We start from the raw sequence: 26,311 nt of genomic DNA, 5'->3' as shown, positions 1-26,311 counted from the left end.
CTATATAATCTAGAGCCATTGAACCTGCCTGTATATCTTTGGAGCATGGAAGGAATTAATAATATCCAAAGGAAACCTACATAGACACAGGGAGATTTTACAGACATTTTGCTGGTAACATTTAAATCAAACTGAGGTCTGCAGAACAGCAAGGCAGAAGTGCAAACCCCTGGGCGACCATGCTGTCCTTATTTATACTATACAAATTGGGTTTCATAAAGGATGTCTGACCAGTGTTGTCTGAATATTCTTTTATAAAGGCAGCTAAAACCTCTGTCATAAAGCATGACTGAACCACTGCTGTAATATATGAATAAATATATATATATATATAGTAGAGTCAATGGAGGAGCCGGCACTCTCGTCAAACGGTTCAACCTTGCCTGGGTGCAGTGTCCAAAATTTTTTGAAATATTCATCCCACAAAGAAGGTCCACACTCTCAGGACTTAAATTGAAATCAAAATGTTTTATTAACTAAACGACTAACGTTTCGGCCTCGCCGAGGCCTTTCTCAAAGTGACAATAGGCAATCAAACAATGCATTATATACCTATGATGGCGGGAAAAAGAACTTAATTGGCTAACGTCATCATCATCACTATGCGTCAAACCTTTGATCCTGACTCAACTGTAGGTATTTGTAACAAAAGTAACAGTTTGTGCTGTGAATTACAGAGAGTTACAATTAAGACTAATAATTGTTACAAAATACATTATTTTAATCTTATTTTTAATCTTGTGGTTCGCCCAATAGGGGGGTTTTAACATAAATGTGGATATTGTTGTATACACTTTTGCTAAGTAATAATACAATTTTTTACATGTAATTTAACTATTTGACCCATAGTGATGATGATGATGATGATGACGTTAGCCAATTAAGTTCTTTTTCCCGCCATCATAGGTATATAATGCATTATTTGATTGCCTATTGTCACTTTGAGAGAGGCCTCGGCGAGGCCGAAACGTTAGTCGTTTAGTGTATATATAAATATATATATATATATATATATATATATATATATATATATATATATTATACAATTTGCACTTTGAGTGACACATTGTACCATTACAATTCATCTTTTGGGTTTGAAAGAGCTGGGCATTTTGGTTAAAATCCAGTTGGAATCAGTTCTCATATGTATCAGCAGTTGTTTAACTAGATGTTAATTGGCCCCACAGCAAGTTAATTTTAGGGATGTCCAAAGGTACCCCCTCTTGCAAAATATAAGGATATTATAAGTTACCGAGGAGTTTTATGACCATATAAAAACACAAGGCTGAAGGCCATGTGTCACGGAACTCCGAGGTAACTTCCAATATCCTCATATTTTGCCACTGGGGGTACTTTATTTATTATAATACACAAGTTTCTGTGAGTCGTGACAGAAATGACATCAGAACTCACCGTTTATAACTGATGACATCAGAACTCACTGTTTATAATAGGGTTGTACCGAATCCACTATTTTGGATTCGGCCGAACCACCGAATCCTTTGCGAAAGATTTGGTCAAAAACTAAAACAAATCCAAATCCTAATTTGCAAATGCAAATTAGGGATGGGAGGGGGGAAATTTTTTTACTTCCTTGTTTTGTGATAAAAAGTCATGCAATTTCCCTCCCTGCCCCTAATTTATATATATAAATAGTAATAACTGCTTATTTATTAGGGTCTCTTGGGACCCCCTATACCTCTTGGGCTCCCCTGCAGGGCTTGCTTTCTCTGTAGCGACACCCCTGCATATCAGGGTGTTTGGAAATAAGGATTAAAGTTTACATTTGGCTGTATGGTAACAAGTATTTCATTCCAAGACTACAAATTTGAAATATACTGCATAAACTACACTTGGTTTTATGGAAAGACCTTTCTGTTAGAAGTAAATTGCCACTTTGTCTCTGTGCCCAGCTAGTGCCTGTGCCCATCTGCCTCCTGAATATTTAGGAGCATAAGCAGGCTGTTCACAGGGTGATATCTTGGCCAGCAGGATGACTGGACTGCTTGTGGTTTCACAGAATGTAAGTAAGATAAAGAGCCCACTGCAGATTTGAATAATAGCAAATAAAATGCTGTGTGGTTTTAAAAGTCTTTGCAGTTGCCCAGTCAGCATGCAGTGTTCTTTTTCTAGCTGGCCTCTCTCTCTCTGAAGGGTTTATCTCTCCCTCCAGAGGACATGCTTTTTGTTAGTCACTTGTCACTCTCTACTCCATGCCTTTGTCACTCTTCCTGTTGGCTTCCAGGTCCAGACCAAGAGAAGGTTGACACGTTCCTCTCGCTTGACTGATAGACACCTTTCACTGTCTCTTGTCTTGCTGTGGTTATTTATCTGCCCTGACCAGGGATTTCTTATCATGCAACCTCTTTCTGTGGTTAATAGACATTTGCAATGTAAGCTAATTCTAGGGGATTCAATAAATTGGCAATGCTAGGATCCCAAGCAATTGCTACCATTTATTGAGTATAACCCCCTTAAATATGTTTCCCTGTATTTTAGTTCAGAAATGATAAGGTTCTAAATCATGTCAGCATGTAAGGTTTAGGCTTCCATTTATCTCCACAAAACTCAGAGGCTCCAACAACTTACGTTGCAACATCTAAATCAAATTTGACCCAACTGCAAGTTGCTTCTAATGTCTGTTTCGCATCAGTTATTCATGGACCAATCAAGTATTAAGACTGGATTATAAAAAAAGAAACACAAATGAGGGATTTTACGGTGCACGCGCAGTTGCTGTGAAACAGAAATTGCTCCTACTGCACATGTGCTGCTCCGCCGGTCTCATTTCAAAGATTACCAAAGAGAAGAAGATGGCTGTCGTGTAGGGTAGGGGGGTATGTTTTTTTTAATTTATTTTATTAGGAGCGAGTATTCCAAACGATTACATGTCATATTAGTAGTGTAGTGATGTGCGGGTCAGGAAAAACTCTACCTGCACCGACCCTAACACGCACCCAACTCTCTAATCCATAAAATGTTGCCATTGTAGGACCCGCACACAACCAGTACCTGCGATATCTCACTCTTTACGTTACTTGTGTGTGGTTCCATGACAGTGACTGTTTGGGAGTAGTGTAGGAGTGTAATTCCCGAGTCTGACCCACACCCAACCCTAACCCACGGGTAGGGTTGCCACCTTTTAAAATTACCTTTACCGGCAGGTGGAGGGGCGGTATTAAAGGGGCGGGGCCGTGACCATAAAGGGGGCGGGCCAGGGTGCGCCATTGGCTGGCCGGATCGTGCCGTCAAAGGGGGTGGGGCCAAATGCGCGAATTTGGCAAGAAGCCCAGTTAAGTTTGGAGCAGGCTGGGGGCAGGCCATGGGCTTTTTTTAAGTGTATTACAAATTTACCGGCAGCTACATTGCCGGTAAATTTGTAATACCAGCCCCCGCCTTGGCTGATGTTTTACCGCCAGGCCGTTAAAATACCGGCCGGGTGGCAACACTACCCACGGGTCATTTCAGGTTTCAGGTCACTAGTGTCTGGATACTTTTGGCTATGTAGTGTATCTCTGCTTTTTTATCCCAGTACTATGAAAAGCTTGCCAATGCGTGTTCAGTGAGAATGCTAAATATCACAATTCCAGTTGAGGTTTCTGTGCTAGGATGGAGCGGTGTACTGGTGGAACACACCTGTCCCTCTCCAGATGAAATTAGTACAATAGCAAAGAAACTGCAGACTCTTTTTGACATTCCTTTTGTGTGTGAGAGTATTGAATTACCATGAAAGAACGATTCCTATCAGGACCCAGCTGCAGGAAGTCTACCCATGTAACTCACACCACAATTAACAGGCAGATGTGTGGCTCCTAGATAATAAAACTGTGGTAGACTGGCAGATTTTAACATCCTGCTACTGCGAGTACCCTGGACCATCTGACTCCAGGGCCATCATAAATAAATTCATGTGACTATTTGGCAATTTGCTCATACCATTCTATACTCTGCTCCTTGAGATCCTGTGCTGGGCAATTAATAATCTAAGTATGAGTAAATAAAAAAATAAGTAAAATGAAAAAATAAGTAAAATGTTACTACACACAAAAGAAACCACCCTGGTTCAAAAAGCCATAAAATACAAAAAAGTGCAGCACACTACATATAATTAAGGAGTACCGGGTCACTCTGGTAACTTTGCTTGCTTTGCACCTAGTGTCCACAAGTTGGGGTGAATGTACAGCGCCCTATACCTGTGCTACAACATATAACCACTTGAATAATCATAATAAGAGCTGTTATATGCAGTATTAACCTTGTATCTGTTTACTGAATATAGGTTTATAGACATGTTTCTAGGTAGTAAAGGGGCCTTAAACTAACAAAAAATGTCTCTGGTGTTTCCTTTCCTGCTGTGTTGAAGGGAAGCCATTTACTTTCAGTTGAGCAGGGTTAGTAGTTTGTTTCTGCATTGTGTGTGCTAGATAGATACTACTCACTAGTGACATTTAGTTGAATGGTAGCATATATTGGACGAACATTGTTTCAGACGCCACAGAATGACAGCACCAGTTCATTGGTTTTGCAGGTGCTGCACAGAACTATTATGTAGTCTGCATTGCCATTTTATCTAAATGTCATTGTGATCCCTGAAGGAAGATATCTCTGGAATAGGCCCAACAGCGTCACTTGGGTACAACTCAAGTAGTAATTTGCCATATGGTCATACCATCACTATAAGTAATCATTTATACTGGCTTTACCATGGCCCTGGCCTGCAATGCTGTCATTACTCACGTCACACCAATGTTCCCTCTAAGCAATGTGCTTGTGTATGAACACACAACAAATTGTGATGTGCACAAAGAATATTGTTCTTATTCCGACCCACCTGCTTCTCTGTGCACACAGGTGTTAAAAGTGCACATATGGTTTAAAAAAAGCTACGCACACAGCCAAAATGAATAAGAAGCAACATTGACTAGAATTGTGTGAATGATTCTTTGTAATTGAAGCCCAGTGTGCCATTGTGATGCAACAAGTATCAATTTCCCATGCAAACATGGATACCCTAATTTCCTCCAACAAAGCGTCTGTATTATTATGTATTAGCAAATGGAAGGGATCAATAGCTAACAATTTCATGTGGGTAGTTTCTAGCATAGATATTTACCGGCCACGCAAGAACAATTTCCTAACCTCATGATATGAGCCAACCTCATGGAGTAGAGGGGAACAATGAGCAAAGCTGAAACAAAGGTTCATACAATTTTCGGACTGTATGTGGAATGTCCTGACTTTTTTAATACCATGGCGATCAGTCGTTCAGTCAATCGGACGGGTTTTAAGATTTATATTGGCTAACAATAAGATCTATGCATGTATTACCTATCTGACAATATCAATGGGAGATTAATGGCCTGTGCATTGTGTGATTTGTTCTCTTTACTACTTTATATTAATTTGAATTGTTAGTTGCAGGTCGGAAGATTGGCACGGACTATCGTTCGTCTGACAATAGTCTATAATCTGCACGTCTATGGCCAGCTTTAGGCAAGAGCTCAGAACTCTGGTCTTCCAAAGAGCAGGCAGAATAGGAAACTGCAGGAGCCACACTCTGGTTCCTGCCCGGCAACAAATCCTAGCCTCCTTTTGTAAGGATATTGTAAAACACAGCAGGATATCACTTTGATTAGTCATAAACTTCCTTATACAGTATCCGCTCATGGGTTTTCTGTAGCATTTGTTCTGGAAAGCTTGCTTTTCTTTGAGGAACAAACGAGTTAGTATGTATAGCCCAAGCAACACTTGTCTTTTTGTGAGAGAAGCATAAGTCTCAGCAGAAGGGAGAGCTATAGAACACAATTTGCTAACAGATATTGACTCACATTTTGTCAAGCAATTAAAGATGGCCATAGATGCAAAGATCCGATCGTTCGAATCCTCGAACGATCTGACTTCCTCATCTCCCGACCTGCCACTAACCATTCCGATCAAATAAAGTAGAAAAGAACAGATCAGCCGATGTTCTGCCCCTGACAGCAATCGTACGAAAGAAATGTCCGACAAAGCTGTTGACAGTTTCCCACTGAAAATCGTACGACCAAAAGACCTATCTCCGTGGGACGAAATATGTCGGGACTCTCTACACATGGTCTGAAAATCGTATGAATCGAGGATTCATATGATTGGATGTCTATGGCCAGCTTAAGCTCCCATGCTCTGTCAATCTCAAAGGCCCATGTCTATGTAATCACTTGTCTACCTATTTCAATCAATAATTATATATATATCTACTATCCATATAGAATATATGTATTAATCTATTGACCATCAATCTCTCTATATATATCTTTCAATCTTCCTTCATTTATCAGTTATCTTCCAAGTGTGTACATGTCTTATTTATGAATTGTCCATATAGCCATAAGTCAGTAAGTGTCATGCATTACTTATTGGTTTGATGGCTTGGTGTTGGAAGGTGAACAGAAGAGGCACTGGCTGCCAATGAATAGGAGGATTTTACATATAAGCAAATTACTTCATATTTTAAAGGGTTGTTATGAGAGTACATGTAGCAGAATTGTCTATTTGGAAGAACACTAGATTATAAATTAAACTTAACAGTTTTACATGTGCAGCCTACAACATATCTTGCATTCTTATTGCACCTAAATATAAAATGCATTACTAAAAACAAAACTAAGTGCTAACCAGGGCCAGATTTACATAGTGGGCGCCCCTAGGCCCACTGCCGTTTGTTGCCCCTTTCCCCTCCAGGGGGACAGGAGCAATGGGGATTGGTGCTTGGGAAATTTAAGAAATGATTGTATCTCCAGCGCATCCCCAGTGTTTTTGAACCAATGTGGGTGTGGTTGGGAAGCATGCTGCCCCCCTAAAATCCTGCCGCCCTAGGCCCGGGCCTAGGTGGCCTTTCCACAAATCCGGGCCGGTGCTAACTTCCTCCACCATACTGGTTGTTCCTGAGAAGTTCTGCTACCTTTCATGGTTGTATAAATGGTTTCCAAGTAATTTGTTCTGTGACACAGATTTCTTGTGCGAGTTGGGACACCAGGTTGTTTAGCAGTGTTTGGGTGAAAGGGGAAAGTAATATGTATGTATAACAGGGTGTTTTACAATGCATGTACATGACTGGGGGATGTGGTTAGTGCTGGTACTATAGCAAATCTATGCATAACTGGCTGGTTTGGCTGGGAATTATTAAATAAATGGAATGTGCACCAATAGTTTTAATTAGCTAGACTGGCAACTTGGCATTAGGATGCCCACTTAGGATTCACAAAGCCTTCTGGGAAGCCCTTGGGTTTGTACTGTGTACAAGATATTATGAGATACAGCAATGTAGCACACTGTTGCAAAAAATATTTATACTGAAATGAAAAGAAACAACCCTTTTAGAGGAAATAAGCTCCTCTAATTACTAACTACACACTAATTCCAACTGCACACTGAACTAAAAACAGTATTTCCAAAGGGACAATATACCCACCTCTGTTCAATGCAGGGCTTCTATTGGAAATGTGTTTTCGCTTACTGTTCTAATTAAAATAATCTATAGATTTTTGTTAGTCCCTGTTCTGCACATGGGAAAAACAATTGACGACCGAAGAGTATTTTACTTGACTCTTTAGAATCAGGTAGAAGAAACAACATTCAGATTCTCCTGAATTATCTTTATTTAAAGGCCAGATATACCCTTAACCTCCCCTGCAAACTTGTGCCATGTCCACGGGAATACCCATGTTTTGTATGTTTTATAGTTTCTTGCTGAACAGTAGAGAGTTGCTCTGGTGTAGGCCATTTATGATCCCATTCATCTGTCCATGTATACAGAACAATATATATGGGCTGTTAAGCCATAACTAGTTTTTATATGAGGGCTATGGTAAGTGACTAAGCAAGGCTGTGACCAACCAAACTGAGACATTGACAATATTTAAATTACATGTATGGGATCTGTTATCCGGAAACCCATTAGCCAGAAAGCTCCAAATTACAGAAAAGCCATCTCCCATAGGCTCCATTTTATCTGCAATAGTAAAACAGTACTTTGTACTTGATTCCAACTAAGATATAATTAATCCTTATTGGAAGCAATACCAGCCTATTAGGTTTATTTAATGATTTTCTAGTAGACATCCCTTTAGCACTGTGTGGCCCTAGGGCAGATTGCCTTGTTTTATTTTATCATTGGCTAATCCCAGTGCAACCAGTTGCTAGCAAGCTGCATGAGACACCATTATTGATATTCCAGAAGGTGTGTCTTTTGCTTTTTCTGCCCGGCAACGGTCGAGTGTTATCATTCAAAGAAAAGTATTAGTGCTAATTAGTTAATGTTCATGCATATATATTTTGTTGCAGCAACAATAGCACTGCAGCAAACTGCCTTGTTTCCATTTATACGAATAACTGTTGATCCAGAAGAAAAGTTGCACCTGCTCTCTAGCCTGTGGTGCTATGGAGTTGGCTAGGAAGCCGAGGAAACAAACAAAGCGATTGGTAACTGACTTCTGCCAGATATGGAGAATATCCTATAATCTCCCCTTATGATTTGCTATTCTGCCAGGCTCCTTGACAGAAAGCAGACCCTTCCTGTGAGGCATGTATGTTTCTTTGTGTGCATGTGTACATGGAATAACTGTACTAATTGTCCTAAATATTATTACATGCACTTATACATTGCTACTTTAGGGTACAATTACATGAGCAACTTGGCTACAACTAACAAATCATTGCAGAATTCTTCTGTAAACCGCTGATATGTAAGAATTTGTTTAAATAGCAACTGCCAGGGCCATCTTTATCAGTGGTAGGCCAGTGGTAAAAGAGACTATTTTAATGTGGAGTAAGACCGACTTAGGCATTATAACTATTGTTAAACTCTGGCAACAACTGAAATAGACTGTCCTACTACATACCTCCCAACTGTCCCATTGTTTGCTGGACAGTCCCAATTTTGATAGCTCAGCCCGCTGTACCATATCAGACAGAAAAAGATACAAAGTTTCTAAAATGTAATTAAATAAGAGGCTTTTGGCAGAAAGCCCAGAATACTCGGCAGCTGTACTTAGATACATTTGTAACTATTCAAGATAAGCAAAGATACAATTGTAACTATTTAAGATAAGCAGGTCTCTTGGGGAAACTGTGACTTGCGGCTTAAAGGGCAATTCACCTTTATTAGCAAAACTGAAATAACACATAAAACCTGACCCTAAAACTCCCAGAAATGTGTTCAAACTTTCCATAATCTGCCAAATTGTGTAAAATGGGTGTGGTGTTTAGGGGGTGTGGCCTTAAAATGGGCTTGGTCAAAAATGTTCCTTTTTTAATTTTCAAATGTTGGGAGGTATGCTACTACTCCTCTCACTCTCTAGTACCTACAACTGCTGCTCTGCTGTGCACGTGAAAGAGTGTTGCCACATTCTGGACCCAGGGGCGATCCTGACCCCTCCGCAGCCTGAGGCAGCAGCAGTTGCTGCCGCCTCCCCTCCCCCGTGCACTTACCTTTTTGCACCTGAGGGGGTCCAGGAGGGCATCAGAGGGGGCCAGTACACTAGCGCAGAGAGCCTAAGGGCTCTTACTCACGAGCGGTTGTAGCTGCGCTCCCCTGCGTTCCTTTTTTTCTGCGTTCAGCCGCAGGGGAGTGCAGGAATAGACGCATTACATTTTTTCCAATGGGGCTGTACTCACACAGGCGCGTGTAGGCGCCGATCGCAGGAAAAATGCAGCATGTTGCGTCTTAACCTGCGTTCGGCGCCTACACGCGCCTGTGTGAGTACAGCCCCATTGGAAAAAATGTAATGCGTCTATTCCTGCGCTCCCCTGCGGCTGAACGCAGAAAACCGGAACACAGGGGAGCGCAGCTACAACTGCTCGTGAGTACGAGCCCTAACTGTGCTCTCTGTGCTAGAAGAGCCGAATTTCCGGTTTGAGAACTGGAAATTCGGCTCTTAAAGTACCAGGAGTGGCATTTTTGCTGCCCCTGGTACCTAGTGGGGGCGCTGCCGTCTGAGGCCTCAACTCGCCTCATTGGTGAAGCACCCCTGTCTGGACCACCTTGCACCTTTATCTCTGGGGATGCCAGACACTTGCAGAGAAGCTGTTTCTAGTCTTGGTTCTCGAAAGTAACAAGGGCAACGTTTTGGGCCCTTTATTAAGGGGTCTGAAACGCTGCCTTGTTGGATATGTCTATGGGGTAAATAAATGACCTTTGGCACTGTTTAAATTATTGGTGTGCTTCTGGATTTTTCTCTTTTGATATATTTACCCCTACATCATTGTTCTTATGCTTTCAAACTTATGATTTACATGGCAGCAATGTAATTGCAGCTCTCAGTGATCAATAGCTGCAAAGCTTGTCTGGAATATAAGCAAAGTGGTGAAGGTATATAACATGCTCAGTCAGTAACAACTTCTACAGGGCTGAACATTGCCTGTTGTGGTAAAATTCCCTGCGTCACAGCCTAGCAAAGAGTTAATTCCACAGAAGCCAAACACTTATTTCCTGACTGCAGATTTGCGATTAGTACATTCTTTGCATCTGCTTCCTGATGGCATTCTTTTTACAGCCCTTCTTAATTCCCCGGGATTAAACGAGCAACCGAGGTAATTAATGGTCAGACCTCCTCTACTGTATATGATAATGGCAGGAGCTGTAAAAATTAATTTGCAAACATGTCATTACACACCAGCCATACAGGCAATAAACCTGTAATTACAGACCAGTCCTGGCTAGAATGGGGGGGGAGGCGGGACTCCAATCTGTTTACTTTGTGTGACTGTTGCTAGGGGATTGATACTTGATTTTAAAGGGCAGATGCGGGGCGCATGTGGAAGGAGAGGGAGAAAGGGTTTTTTCAAAGCTCTTCTAGACATGAAATGAATACGTGCCAACACATTTCTCCTCCTTACCTGCTCCTTTAGGCATCTAATGAGCATGCAGTTGAAATTTCAAGTAAAGGAATAGAGCCATGCTAATAACAACTGTTTAGCTCTTTTTTTCTATTTTGCTCAACTATTTTCAGTTACATAGACCCAAATGCATCTTGTCTGAAAGGCAGATATGGCCATTTGAGTTTGTGGCAGTTTATGCATTCAAAAAATCTAATTAATTTATTGCTGCTTCTGTGGTAGAATATTGTGTCTGAAAACCTCATTTACAAGTGAAAGTGTGGTTCCCAACTAAACGGGCACAAATCTGCACATAGGTGAGCAAAACATTGCATTGTGAGTAAAAAAAACATAGTGATTTGCATCCAAAACTTGTAAATTGCACACTGCAAAGTAAATGGCCCTTTAAATATTATTTTGATGCTAGGGGCTGAGAGGTATCCAGGTATTTTGGATTTGAGATGTATATGAATAATTAAAAGGAAAGGCATTAAAAGAACTGTAGGGCAAATGTGTTGGTAGATTAGCCTGAAAAGAATAAGGATGGCAAATTCCATGGGGAAGAAGCTAAAGAAAGCAGCGATGGAACGAGGGAAAATGTGTTATAGTTGTACGGAAGCTCTAAAATTGACATTTAAAAGTAGCTGAAGGGGAAACTTTCCAATATACATTAATTACACATTTTGAATGACAGGGAAAGGTAAAATCACAGGGGGTTCCATGGTGTTAGGCAGCCCCCAGTGACATTAATCGCTTTATTACCCTAGTCTGGTGCCCCTCTTTTTCAAAAAGCACACAATTGGTACTGCTTACTAAGTACAGCACCATAATCCTCTTCCCGGACGGGGGCACATGTGCAGAACAGACCTTTTCCGGAGATATCTGTACTGCCATGCACCTTGCAGAATTGCCAAAGGGGAGCCAGGGAAAAGAAAGAAGATGCCAATGCGTCACTCATTTACAGCAAGGTGATAAAACTAAGCTTGTGGACAATTGGGAGCTTTTCTGTTTCAATTCTGTAAAGCTGGCAATAGACGCACAGATCCTATCGTACAAATCGAGGATTCGTACGATTTTCGGATCATGTGTGGAGAATGCCGACATCTTTCGTCAGACGGAGATCGGTCGTTTGGTCGATTGGACAGGTTTGATTTTGACCCGACTGATCCCACCGGAGCCCATTGCACATCGTAATCAGATCGTTCAGCCATACGGCCAAACGTTCAGATTACCCCCGATATAGCCATGCTTGTTAATGGCATATCGGGGAAAGATCCGCTCGTTTGGCGATGTCGCCTAACGAGCGGATCTTTGCGTCTATGGCCACCTTTATATGGAATTGTGTGATTTGTTTAAGAAATGGACTTCTGCTTTGTAGTAAGTTTAGTTGGCTATACTCAGGCCCAACTGCTGGTTTGGTCCCTTCAGACCAATTTGGCAGCTTATTGGCGTGTGTATGGGGCCTGCCCGGCCATCATCCTGACAGACATCTATCTGAAGATTGGCCAGATATCTATCAAGCAGATTATAGAGTCTTATCATGTGAGGACTGGCCAATTTGGCCCTGCATGTGGAGATGGAGAAAACATCCATCTGACCAGGACAGAAAGGCAAACAGACACAATGGTTCTTTTTAGACTCCTAACACAAGTAAATGACCAGTACTGTACCCTTGTTAGGTTAAGGCGTACTGGGCCTTGAATACCATGCAGTATAAAGCTCACCCTAAATGTATGCTTTTTCTCTAAGAGGTTGATGATAATAATGATGACATTGGCATCCCCTTGAATATCCAGTCAAGTAAGCAGCAGTGTGGGGGTGGATTTGTGGTTATAAACATTGTTTGTTTCCTCATACGAGTATCACTGGGAGGGGCTGAGAATCTGTCTGAGAAACATTTTCACTATGTGTTAGTAACTGGCTGTTTCATAATGGAATGAAATAAGAATTTAATCAGATTGATTACTGTTTGGTACAGAAAACACAAAAAGGAGAAAGAAATATAATTAAAACGTATTATATTTGTGTATAGGGTATAACTCACAAGAAGTGTAATTGTAAGAAATGATGTCTCTTCATCCTTGGTCTTTAGGCACAGACACTCAAGCCCCACCCACAACAGATCCAACTTTTTTCGCTGTACGATGCCTGGTTTTATTGGCAAAGAGCTTGACACTTTAGTGTCAGTGTAAAAGTTCTGTTGGAAGTCTGGTGTCAGTTCAACTCTACAAAACAGATTTTCAATCAGTATACAGTAACTAAAATATTGTTATTTTGTCACTTGCTTTATATTTTGTATTTTTTTTTTTTTACAAATGCTTCTAGGGAGTGCTATGCTGCACACACTGGGAGAGCTCCGGGTGCAGGCAGCCATTATAGGACGAATAATGAGGGAAGTCCCAGCTCTCTCATTATCATCATGTATGTGATGTCTCTCTTGGTACAGGCAGCACATAGTAATAGTATTGCTTCCTCAATTGAACCCTCTGGTGGGGTAAAAAATTTTCTATGATAGGTGCCCTTTAAAGGAGAACTAACCCCCCAATGTACCCAAAGCCCCCCTTAACTGCCTGACATTGCCCCCTCTTTTTTCCCTCACTGAACTTTGCATAAGTAAAAAAATAACCCCTTAAAAAAAAATCTGACCCTAACATGCAGAGCAGCGGAACTCCAGGGCACCATCTTTAGCCGCTTCGTAGGGTCAGATTTTTTTCAAGGGGTTGTTTTTTTATTTATCCACAGTGCGAGAGGGGGGGGGCAATGGCAGACAGTTTAGGGGGACTTTTGGTATGGGGGGTTAGTTCTTTAATATGTTACTTTTTCAGGAGCTCTAAGAGAGCCTTTGGTAAATCTGGAGGACAATACTCAGTAGGGGCTGAAATGTCTACAGCTGCTGAGCAATGTATTAACTAATGTGTCTAATTTGTATAATTTACATTTTAGAAAACCTTTAAAAAAAGAAAATAGAAGGGAATTTGAAAAAGCATGTATTATACATATTTATTTACATACTTCTATTGTATAAATATGCAGAGCTGTACATTTTTACAATACAATAGTAGCACAAACGAGGGGACAAATATTGCACTTAATAAAAATTTATGTTGTAACAAACATAAGAAAGCACAGGAGGAATTATGCCCCTGCCCCATAGATTTACAATCTAAGTGGGAAGGTTACTTATATGCTCACATAGGGTAATAAATGCTGCTATTTGTAATAGCTGAGATACTGGCTATAGGTGGTAGTATTGAACCAGATGTAATGCTAGTGCTTCAAGAGGCAGCACTTTGTTGCAAGATTTGAATTTGGATAAATTGTAAGTGTCCTGCTTAACTAAATCCCAACCTTTGAATGAAGTACTTTAAAGCTCTTGTGTTTGACCAATTACAACAGACTTTTCAGTTGACCAAACAAAACAAAATCCGTGCTACTCTTTAACTAAACGCAGGATATTTCTATACAGGGCCGTAATTACCATATAGACACCCAGAGGGCAGCATTTTAAGGGGCAACTTGATATGGACATATATGGTAAATTAAAAAGTGTACAAAAAAGAAAACAAAACCCAGCCTGTCACTGGGTACTTGCACTTAATCCTGCCACAGAGCTGATGGGGAAGGTCTTCTGTGATTGGTGAATGCTCTGTACAATAAGACCATATGCACATGCGCTGACCTAAGTACAGCCATGTCCACTTTAGGACCAGGGCTGGTCCTATTAAATGTGGGGCCCAATTGTGACCATGTTGGCGGGGCCCCTAGACAAAGTGTTGCTGGCTACTGACACACCAAGTATTTAGGAAAATAAGGGCATACAGGCACAAAATAGAAAGGAAAGGGGCAGACAAGGTAAGAGAGTGAGAGGGATGAAATAGGGGCACATAATAGGGGCACACAGGGTAAGAGAGAGAGGGAGGAAATAGGAGAGTGGACTGGGCCAATTAGTTTGGGGCTGGGCCGATTCAGCTTGGGAGCAGGCTTGGTTGGATTGGGGGCGGGCAAGACCTATCAAGGTTGGAGGAAAGCTGGGCGTATGAGAGTTTGGGGCAGGCTAGACCTATGGATTTGGGGATGGGCTGGACTCTCAAAGTTGGGGGCAGGCCAGGCAGCATCATGTGCTGAGGGAAATATTATCTGTGCTGCCCTGTGGTGCGGGGCCCCCCAGAGGTGCGGGGCCCTATTGGGTCCAATAGGCCTAAGGCCGGCCCTGTTTAGGACTCTTATATTAGTCTCTTATACTTTTCCGTTCTTTTCCCTATCTGCATTGTCTATTGCAGAGACTTGCACTTAAGCCATCTCATCTCTGGTAGAGAGACTTCCACACAGAGCCTTCATGCTCTTTCCAGCTTTCCTGACTCCATTATGACATAGGCCACAGTTCTTTGGTATAGCAACCCCCACTCAGATAAAGTCTAATTATGAGGCTCAGACTCAAAGGCTGAGCCAAAAGTATTATTTCCACTGCTAAACATTTTTTATGTTGTGGACCAGGTGATAAAATTACTTTAAAGGGATACTTTCATGGAAAAACATGTTTTTTCCAAAACGCATCAGTTAATAGTGCTGCTCCAGCAGAATTCTGCACTGAAATCCAATTCTCAAAAGAACAGATTTTTTATATTCAATTTTGAAATCTGACATGGGTCTAGACATTTTTCAGTTTCCCAGCTGCCCCAGTCATGTGACTTGTGCCTACACTTTAGGATGGGATTACTTTCTAGCAGGCTGTTATTTCTCCTACTAATGTAACTGAATCAGTCTCAGTAGGACTTGGCTTTTATTATTAAGTGCTGCTCTTAGATCTTCCAGGGAGCTGTTATCTTGTGTTAGGGAGCTGCTTTCTCGTTACCGTCCCATTGTTCTGTTGTTAGGCTTCTGGGAGGGGAAGGGAGGGGGTGATATCACTCCAGCTTGCAGTACAGCAGTAAAGAGTGATTGAAGTTTATCAGAGCACAAGTCACATGACTGGAGGCAGCTGGAAAATTGACAATATGTCTAGCCCCATGTCAGATTTCAAAATTGAATATAACAAAATCTGTTTGCTCTTTTGAAAAATGGATTTCAGTTGAGAATTCTGCTGGAGCAGCACTATTAACATGAAAAAATCATGTTTTCCCATGACAGTATCCCTTTAAAATTGTAGTATTTAAAAGCAACATGTAAGCATGAGGATGGGACCAATGGCTCACTAGGCATTTTCTACACCACTACCATAATGTCCCCTTTGTTTACTGATGCTGAAGAATACTGCGCTAGCTTTTTGATGAGAGTTATTAGACAGGCCTTGTGATGCAACAGAATAATGATCATAAGCATACTTCTAAGCTCTGTCAGAACTCTTTAAATCAGAAGGAAAATGTAGAAAAGCTTAAAGTGATAACCTTAACCCCAATTAGCTGATTTGGGATGAATTGGATAGAAAGGTCCAGCCTTAACTGTCATCTAGTGCAGATCATGTGTTGGCATTTGTGTGGCAGTGATGAAGTATTTCCTTAATATGGCCAGAATTTGTTTTACAGTGGTTACTGCAAAATAGGGCTAGTTTTGTGAGTTAGCCTGTTTGTGTTTATATATGCCTGCTATTGCCTTAAAGGGGTGGTTCACCTTTACGTTAACGTTTAGAATGTTATAGAATGGGTAATTTTAAGCAACTTTCCAATTGGTCTTTATTTTTTATTTTTTTATATTTTTTCAATTATTTGCGCTTCTGACTCTTTCCAGTTTTCACATGGGGGTCACTGGCCCCATCTAAAAACAAATGCTCTGTAAGGCTACAAATGTATTGTTATTGCTACTTTTTATTACTCCTGTTTCTATTTAGGCCTCTCCTATTCATTCAGATTGCTGAAATTGCAAACTGGAGAGCTGCTGAATAAAAAGCTAAATAACTCAAAAACCTTAAATAATAATAAATGAAAACCAATTGCAAATTGTCTTAGAATATCACTCTCTACATCACACTAAAAATCATTTAAAGGTGAACAACCCCTTTAAAAAGTGCACCTGTCACCCAGACACAAACATCTGTATAATAAAAGTCCTTTTCAAATTAAACATGAAATCCAATTTCTATTTGTTATTAAAGCATTCATAGCTGTTGTAAGCTCATTTAAAAATCTCAGCTGTCAATCAAATATTGTCTGCCCTTCATATATGCCTTAGGCTTAGAGACGGAGCAGACAATTAGTTTCACTTTCCATTCAGCACTTCCTAGATGTCACTGCTCTCCACACATTCCCCCGTTCTCTTCACCATTTAATTGTGTAGCCAGGGCATGGGGATGGACATCAGGTCCACCATTCTGGTGCACAAACAAGATTCTGAGATGACACAAGACTTGCCTTAATAACAGTGTCCACAAAATGGCTCCTGCCTGCTTGCTATTATTATGAACAACCAGACTGAAGGAAACAAGATTCAAATAATTTATATAGTGTAATTAAAGTTCATTTTGCTTGACTAATGTGATAAAATAGGATTTTGAATAATTTTTTGGGCGACGGGTCCCCTTTAAGTCAAACAAATCGACTATTCTGACTGTTGAATTAGCTGATGTCATATCGCCAGCAGAGGTCATCCATATGCAGAGCTGCAATATTTGGATGTGCAACTTGTCACATCATAGGTAATACAGGCAGTAAAACTGAAATTGCTGGATAAAACACACTTTAATTTCACTAAGTCTGACGTTAAGCATTCTAAATACCTTAAGGGCAGAGACACACACTCAGATTCGGGGAGGTTAGTCGCCCAGTGACAAATCTCCTCTTCTGTGGGGCAACTAATCTCCCCTAACTGCCTCGCGGAAACTTTGGGCGACTTTGAAAAACGAATTGCTCCGAGTGTCATCCCGCCGGCAATTTAGATTCTAGCTGGCGGGAGGCAGTTCGGGCAGACTAGTTGCCCAGAAGAAGAGGCAATTTATCGCAGGGCGACTAAACCCCCCGAATCTGACCCTGTGTCTCTTCCCTAACTGTTTCGGGTCTGTGGACAGGGGAGAAACCAGAGAACCATGCTGAATAAATTATGGCACTACATATCCCATGGTTCATTGCAGGCTTCTTGAAAGGTCTTAAGCTATTTTGTCTGCCTGCTTTGGGCACAGAAATGGTTTGCTGGAGTTGTGAGTTAAGGTGACCATAGACGTTAAGGTTTTTCAACCAATTTTTGCGGAATCCGACAAATCTGTCAAATTATTGTGATTTTAGTGGGCACCAAACGATCATGCATGCAGAGCCGGGCCGCACTGGGTGGGCGCCCTAGGCAACCTGGGCCGACGCTGCGCCGGCTGTGTGCGCGCATGCGTAAGTTGACGCCGGCGCGCATGCGCGTGTTAACGCCGGCGCGCATGCGCAGAAGCGTCAATCGACATGCTCAGAAGCATCAATCACCCGCAGGAAGACGGGAAGTGAGAGGACCGGACATGGGGTAGGCGATAGAGCAGGCACGTGCCTGGCGCCCCCCCCAGCTTTGCGCCCTAGGCACGTGCCTACTCTGCCTACCCCTAGTTCCGGCCCTGCATGCATGTAACGATTTTCGTCTGACATCTGTCAGAAGATCGATCGGTCAGGTTAGAAAATTTTCATAGTTCACAGTGAAATGTATCCATTGTCCAGTTGTTTGCAGGGCCAAGCAGGCAGCCACCTGCAGTTTCCTAGGTTAAACTAGATGATATCACTTGAAATGGTCTTTTTTGTTGATGGACAAATTGTGCATTAATCATTTCAGGTCCTACGATAACGAAAAGATCTTTTAAAAATCCTAACATCTATGGCATTCACAGTATACATGGCTAGTCTTCAATGAGACCAGTTTACTCTGTGGAGGATGTTATGGAATTAATAAACTTGCCTTAGTATTTAACAAACTATGAGCAACTAGAGCCTGAAGTTTTTACATCTGTGGATTTTCTTTGTTCTTATGTATTCAAATCAAATATATGTCTAATGGCAGTAGACCTATAGGGAAGCCACTTAAGGCCCCCATACACGGGCCGATAAAAGCTGCCGACAGACCGCGATCCGACCGTCCGTAACGAGCAAATCTCTATGTCTATGGCCACCTTAAGGCTAATAAGGAAACTGAAACTAAATGATCTGTGGTCATGGTCCGCATACTGCAGGATGTGGTTCTCAACTCACTTCTTCATCTTTGGGTGTGAAAAGTGTTGCTCTCACACTAGCCTTGCCTTCACAAGCTCGTTAAAACAGACACAAAAGGGAAAATGCTTTATTTTTTATTTCCAGACATTATTGTTTGTGGAGTACGTCTGATTAAGCTTCTAAAGAAAGTCATCCAAAAAAGTTAGGCAACTACCTTTGACAGTGGCACATATACATAAGAAAATTAAAATGTCACCTTAACTTTGATAAATCATTGTCTTTTGGGTTAAACACTCTATTGCCATCTAAAATTCTCCCTCATCAGCAGTAGCTGGAATTTATTTTCTCAATCTCTGAGCAATTTATAGGCTTGCAAGCACAGATGAGAGAATTAATGGCTAAGCCTACAAGTGGGTTGTGGTATGGGATATTTTAGGAAAGAGATAGGATGTAACCCCGGGAGCATTAGAAGTGGAGATTTACAGAAAGGTCCCCTATAATATTGACCATAGTGTAAATATAATAGAGAGTTGGATTGTAAGATCTACTGGGGCATGGAATTATGTATATAATGTATAGTGTAGAACTTTATTGAATATGTTAACGTTATTATAGTATTCCAGTACCCCTGGTATCTGGAAAACTGGTATGAGCAAATTAAAATTAACCGTGTGTTTCATAATACATAAGCATAAACACATGAATAGTAAAAGTGCAGACTGTTAAAAGTAAAATGAAGCACAAACTATCAAAGCTTCACTATTCTCTGTAACATTTGTCCTCCATAATGTAACTGAAAGAGTCAGTACTGGGGATTTGCAAACCATAAAGCCTCTAATGTACCTTTAGTCTAAAGACCAAAAAATACCAACAAAAGAGGACAAAAAGTGTTCCCTTGCTCATAGAAAACTTGGCTTCAATAGTGAGAAGGCCCAAACAGGCCCGGATTTGCGGCAAGGCCGCATAGGCCCGGGCCTAGGGTGGCAAAAAAATAGGGGCAGCATGCCGCCCAGCCGCATTATGGGGACGTGTGCGTCTCCATTCAATTACAGCAGCTGCGCCAGCGTTTTTTCGGCAGCACGCTGGGAAGGGGAGGTGAGGTGGGCGCTAGGGGCGCCCGTCAATGAAATCCGGCGCTGGGCTCAAAGACTATGGGGCCCATTTATTAAACCTCGAAATTTTCTGGTCGAGTTTAAAAAGGGAAAACTCACATTTTTAGAGAAGAAAATCTTATAATGTCACAAGGTGGCTTTTTCAGGGTGTCAGTGGATAGATTGTGGTTTTTGGCCTGAAACATACACAGGGCAGATGAGAACAGTTTGGCTATGTCTTTGCAGGCAGAGAAAAGGCTGTGATAAAATCTTTAGGTGAAGGTGCCTGAAAATGTCTGGGTAGTGCAAGCCCCACATACTTAGTAAGACTATATTTAATCACTCAGGTTATGTTTGTTTTTATGTTAAATACAGACCGTTTGAAAAGGAGGATGCTCAGTTCTCTCTGGTTCGACTGTATGATTTTTTGCTAATGAGTGTACTACCACAGTAAAGTTTATTTTTTTGTAATCCTAAACATGGAAATAAACTCAAATAGCAATCTTCTTTTGATTGTGTTTGTTGGCTAGGGCTATATCTTTTGTCACACAAAGGTATATTTCCTCCCGAGGCTCCTCACACGCAGGGTTGAGCTAATTGCCTAATATAGATAGCTGATGTATGGTGTATACCAGTCTCCCTCATTCTTATTCATTCAGACAGATCTCCTGTCAGGCAGCCAGAATCCCAACTTGCCAATAATGATTCTTGCATGAAAATTGATGGAGGGAGGGAAACCACTCTTTTCCATCTCTCTCTCCACCACCCCTGCTCTTATTCCAATCCTCTGTTATTGTAGCCTGGGGGAGCTTGTGTCTTTTCTCTTTCAATCCCTTCCTCCTGTTACTCTTCATCTCTCTAGTCTGAAGCAGGGTGTGCTAAACAACCCAATAGCCCTGAACCTCGGGGCAGAAGGAAGTGTTATCTTCCCTCTTATACTCATATACCTGGCTCTGCTACATCAGTTAAAAATGAGACACACATACAGATGCACACAGCTCTCAATATATAGATATACACTTGAATTTTAAAAGATGAAACAGGGCTCACTGGATTATGTCAGTGTTTTGGGCAGATACAGAGACCTTTATTTTTGTTTTTAATAACACTGAAATAAACCTTCTGACAGACCTGTGAGTGCTTTTATTCTCTTTGCACTGTACGTTTATATTTTTTTTGTTCCTTTATTGTGTTTTTATTTTTATTAATGCTTCTAAATGAGAAGGAAAGGCAACAATCACGGGGGGGGGGTGCCAAAGGAATCACGGGGGGGGGTTGTGCCAAAGGTTAGGCACCCAGTGATTGTATTCACTACCCGGGGATGGTGCTCCTATTAGAAGAAAACTACACCAACCCGGGGGCTCTTCTCCATGAGACCATGGAGCAATCTTCTTCCGGCTTCTTCTTTCTTCGTCCTGGTACGCATGTGTAGTAGAGGGAAAAGCAGAACTTTAACAAAAAAGTAGTTTCACTGTGCATGCATCGGCCTTGGATTTTGAAGAAAGAAGAAGCGAAAGCAGAGGATCGCTCTGCGGGGCTCACTGAGAAGAACCCTATGTCAGAGCACCACTTGGGGATGCTTAACACCAGACAAATGCCGCATAGGGGGCTGATATAACTGTATGCAATACTTGAAAATTGATATTTAATATATTTTTTAAACTAGTGCAGAAATGTCTGTATTGTTAATGCTAGTAGCACACAGTGCTAATGATTGGCTTTTCTCCACCCGCATGCTTTCTATGCAAGCGGAGAAATGCCTATGCGTCCTTATGCGCTTCCTCCTACAAGTGCACAACATCAGCCAGAGCGCAGACTAAAAGAGTGTATTGTGAAAATGCATACTTGCTTGGTTTCATTCCAAAATCTACTCTGTATGTTTGCACACAGGTTGACTCATGTCTGTCAATGCACTTGTAAGCAGGAGCGGACAGGAGTGTGTCTGCTTTTCTCCTCTTGCGTTTTTCTATGCAGATGCCAATCTTTAGCCCTGTGTGCCACTAGCCTAATAATGTGAATTTCTCGAGCATGATATATAATTATATATGAGTAAAATAAAACACATAATTCACAGACATTCCTCTTAAGATCTCGAGAAAGGTCTTAGAGCATCAGAGGAGGAGGCAAAATGTTGGTTGAATAATAATAATATATTTTCCTCTGTTTGGAAGAGGTTCTGTGCTTTGTTTTATGTTACAGTATAATTTGCAGTACCTTTGCAGCTTTACACACTGTATGTATATATATATATATATATATATATATATATATATACACACACACATATATATTGCACTTAATCTAAAGGGCACTATATGTATGTGTAAATGGTTGCCACCGAAAACAGCATATTATTGGCAAGTAACAACCCCACCCCTTTTATTTCCTTCTCTTGCTCTGTTGGAAACATCTATTGACCCTCGCCCTTGACATTCAAATTAGTGAATGAAGAGCTGGGGGGTGAGTTGTTTGGATGACTGAGGAGATCACTAAGCCACTGATTCTTCGAAGAGACGCTCTGAACACACACCCACTGTCCCTCCCCACTTTTTTCCTCTCCCTTTTTTGTAATTATTTGCATTTCTGGGCTGGAAGCTGAAAACACGGAAGGACACCAACGAGAGGAGTGTGCTGAGCTGTATTACTCAGCTTGTGCAGCAACACCCAGAGACAATCTGCTCCAATTAACCCCCACCCTACTTAGAACTCAGCTTCCGACCACCACTCTGAGCATTATGGGACTCTAACTAAGCATTTTGTGTTAATTCTAAGGAAAGAAAGAGCAGTCATGTTTGGACTAAAACCACCCCTGTACTACTTACCAGGTAAGAACTTGCTGTACATTCACATTTTCGCTTTAAAATGTGCCTTTTTAGCTGTTGCCAAGCTGGAACAGTAGCGTATAGATATTTCCCATAGTAGCAATAACATTGAATGAGCCCAGTTTGGCTGGCTCTTTACCCTGATAAGTGCAGCACATTGCAGACACCTCTGACACCCATCAAGTCTAGCAATTCATTGCAATCCGAGACCTCCGGCTGCTTTAAAACCATTTGGTGTTGCATGTCCTTTCTTTGTCTGCTGCTAAGTGCTGATCCTTGTTTTATTTAACATCAATAGTCAGAGGCACTTAAGGAAGGCAAGGTGAATTAGCGAGCCAGAGGTGTGATGTTACTTTTTCAGCCAATGCCTAATGTTGTTTTCATGGCTGAGCAAACTCTGCTCCAGAATCAGAGAGCCCCGGTGCGGAGGGTACTGGAAGTCTGCCTTTTGTTTTATTCATTAAGATTTTCAGCTTCCCCCTTAATGCACTGAATGCTGAGAGTGTTTGATAGCATGTGCTTAACCCCTGAGCAGCTGCTGTGACATTTGCTGCGGTGGCATGATCCTTGGAAGCAATCTGGGTAGGCTGACCCAGTCAGTGACCGTTCTCCCCCTTTAACACTGACAGCGCAACAAATTCTGGTCATTGTTCAACTGCTGTGCGTCTGACAATGTGCCTTTCATGTGGGTTCCGTGTACGGTATGATCAGGTCAGCAACATAATTGGCTAATGACAGTATTATTAAAAGAGAGTACACAAAACTGTAATTTTATGAGCCCGAAACATATTTATAACCTTTGCTACTGCTCTGTATGACAATTTCCACATTATTACTTATTAACCGTCTCCATAAACATGTAGTTCATCCTATCTGATTTACATAATGACATTGTCCAGAGGGTTTTTCTCTCTCTCACCTTATAGAGTGAGAACATCAAGAAACTGACTTTAGGACGTACTCTTTGGGGGGATACTGCACCTTGCTTTAAACATATGATATTATAAATACATAGACAAAAAAAGACCAAATATCAATGTACCCCAACCATGCACCATCCATGTAAAAAATAAGGCTGTACAATCTAATGCTATAAGAGAACTGAATGATAAATAAAGTCAATAGAAATACACACCTACTCTATTGGGGTAGTAAATATAATTAGTGCAAATAATGGAGCTAATGGAACAGAGCATTGTTATTTTACCCAGCTAGTCTACCTCTGAGCTTATTTTCTGTCCTTACAGTATAAAGAAAGTAAAAAAAAGGCATTGGCAAATAAATTACAATAGAATATATCAGCTTAATTTACTGGCTTTTGACTTTATTAACTGTGTTTTGATCCAACTTATCTCATCCCTACTGTCAACATTGGTATGCCAGTTCTGATTCTGAGCCATACCTGCTGACCTTCTAACGTATATTAAATTTGCTTAAGTAGCCCTGTTATGCAGCCAAGTTGTATTTAGAATGTGCCTCGGTTTCCTGTTAATTTGAAATGAATAACATGCCAGCTTTGTTCTGGAAGAGCAGCCTGTCCCTGCATAAGAGTTGTTTGGAGCACAAGTGGACGTGATGATCATCAACATGTGATGTGCTCTGACAGTTAATGTGTAAAATTAGAGCCATAGAACAGGGAGAATGATACCTTTTAGTGCACCAACATATGGTTGAAATTACATACTCAAAAACCTCCCAGTGTTCTTCATTAGGTACTACAAGCTTTCAAACCTCCGAGCATTCCTCATTATTAAAGTTTCCTCTATCAGGTCAATGAATAAGTCATACCACACAGGCTTCTTTCAATATAACATGTCTTCCGATAGCTTCCAAATGCTTCATGGTTCTGTAGTTGAAAAAATTCATGTCTTATGCTTTCTAAGCCCACAAATTTCTTCATCAGGTACTGTAGATATTCAGACTTGAGACAGTCACAGGTTCCTCCATCAGGTCATTTAGCACTTGAATCTCACAGTATTCTTCTTCAAGTCAAACTAGGTCTAGAGGTTAATAGTAATACCCATGAAGTATTGGTAGCACATGCTTTTCAACCTCTGTTCATCCTTGTTAAGCCTTGTCCAAGAAAAGAAACCTGTGCTTTCAGATAAGAGTTTCTGTTTCACGTTTCGTGGTTTGTTGGCCTTGCTGCACTTTTAGTCTTTGGGCTGCTTATTCCGGAAATGTCTGTTAGAGACAGACAGTGTGGTTAAACTCCTTGTGTATATACCATATACTCGCTATGTTCAGGGTCTTCAGCCACAGTGCTGGAAATACTATAATGAAAGCTATTAGGTTTCACTAACAGCTGCCATGCAGGAGCTGCCATGCATTAAACCCATTATACTCCACTGTAGAAACAACTCTGTTCAGATGGAATTGTAGCTGCTTCAAGAATAATAGAAATGTTCTCATTTGAAAGTGAAGAAACATGAAAAATATTCATGAATTTTCAGTACTGACTTTATAGCTCATGCTCATAAAGCAACAGTGCGACAAGTAACACCTCTGGCACTTGATGGATTCAAATACGTTTTGAATTTATTCACCATTTCTTATGAAAAAAAGCCCTAGTTGCATGGAAGGCAGAGAAGTAAGCCACACTGCTGCTGGGATTCATAGTTCCGGAAGCTGGAGGGTTGCAGGTTAGATTTCTCAGTTTAACATTTATATTTATTTAGATTAGGGCACCAACTTTCTTGTAACAATAGGTCATTCCACACATATCCACATCTGCTCCAGCCCTGAATAATGTAATGGTAAGATATTGATGCACAAAAATAATTATAGTATAAGGCTATGAATTAAAAGGGCAGTACACAAAAATACCTTTTTCAAATATTACATCTCAATTTTTAGAAATTTTTCGATATTTTTTTTTAAATTCATCAAATCCAATTTAATTCAATCCTCCTATCATCTTTCCCAGTAGCAGCTCAGTGTTAGTGACTTTCTGTTGCAACCGGATACATTAGTTGGTAAGAAACTTCTGCCCCTACTGAGCATGCTTCTTGACTTTTAATTAAGCCTGTCCCTGAGCAACTGTTACAACTTATACATTAATTATGGCTTGGACTTTTGGTATCCCAATCTTAGGATGAGGCTATTATGTGGAAGAAGCATATACTTTAATCATTCCATGCCCCCCCCCTCCATCTGCTAACAGGTACACACCAAAGTGCTAATTTTCAATGCCCCCTCTTTATCTCTCACCTGTCACCTCGTAGAGCTCCCTAGCCAGGAGTAAACAATAGAGGAAGCTGTCCCTGTGACTGCTGGGATGTCTAGCAAGTATGGGTCAAGCGAGGCATTAATTGGCACAGTTTCAATATGTTGATAAAATGCGTTTTGGAATTAGCATTCCCTTCCCTCCCCATTAAGATTTGTCTCAGACACATACACACCTAGAGCCTGAGCTTGTAACCCTCATTCCAGAGGCAGA

General features: G+C 41.1%; 1 protein-coding gene across 4 annotated transcripts in view; it reads left to right on the top strand.

The window, feature by feature from the left end:
• The window catches only part of gse1.L (Gse1 coiled-coil protein L homeolog), a 296,035-nt gene that overhangs the window by 192,650 nt on the left and 77,074 nt on the right, over positions 1-26,311 (top strand). The window contains exon 1 of one of the 4 annotated variants that reach the window (XM_041590198.1): positions 22,637-22,875. The exons of 2 other annotated variants lie outside the window; for them this stretch is intronic. In XM_041590198.1, coding sequence (XP_041446132.1) covers positions 22,839-22,875 — 37 coding nt within the window. In that variant the 5' untranslated portion in view covers positions 22,637-22,838. Of the gene's footprint in view, positions 1-22,636; positions 22,876-26,311 lie in introns of those variants that run through there. One more of the 4 variants, XM_018257974.2, reaches the window with a different exon arrangement.

The sequence above is a fragment of the Xenopus laevis genome, chromosome 4L (assembly GCF_017654675.1).
Source record: "Xenopus laevis strain J_2021 chromosome 4L, Xenopus_laevis_v10.1, whole genome shotgun sequence".
Classification (NCBI taxonomy): domain Eukaryota; kingdom Metazoa; phylum Chordata; class Amphibia; order Anura; family Pipidae; genus Xenopus; species Xenopus laevis.
Note: the sequence above shows the minus strand (reverse complement) of the source record. Positions and strands in the feature narration are given on the sequence as shown.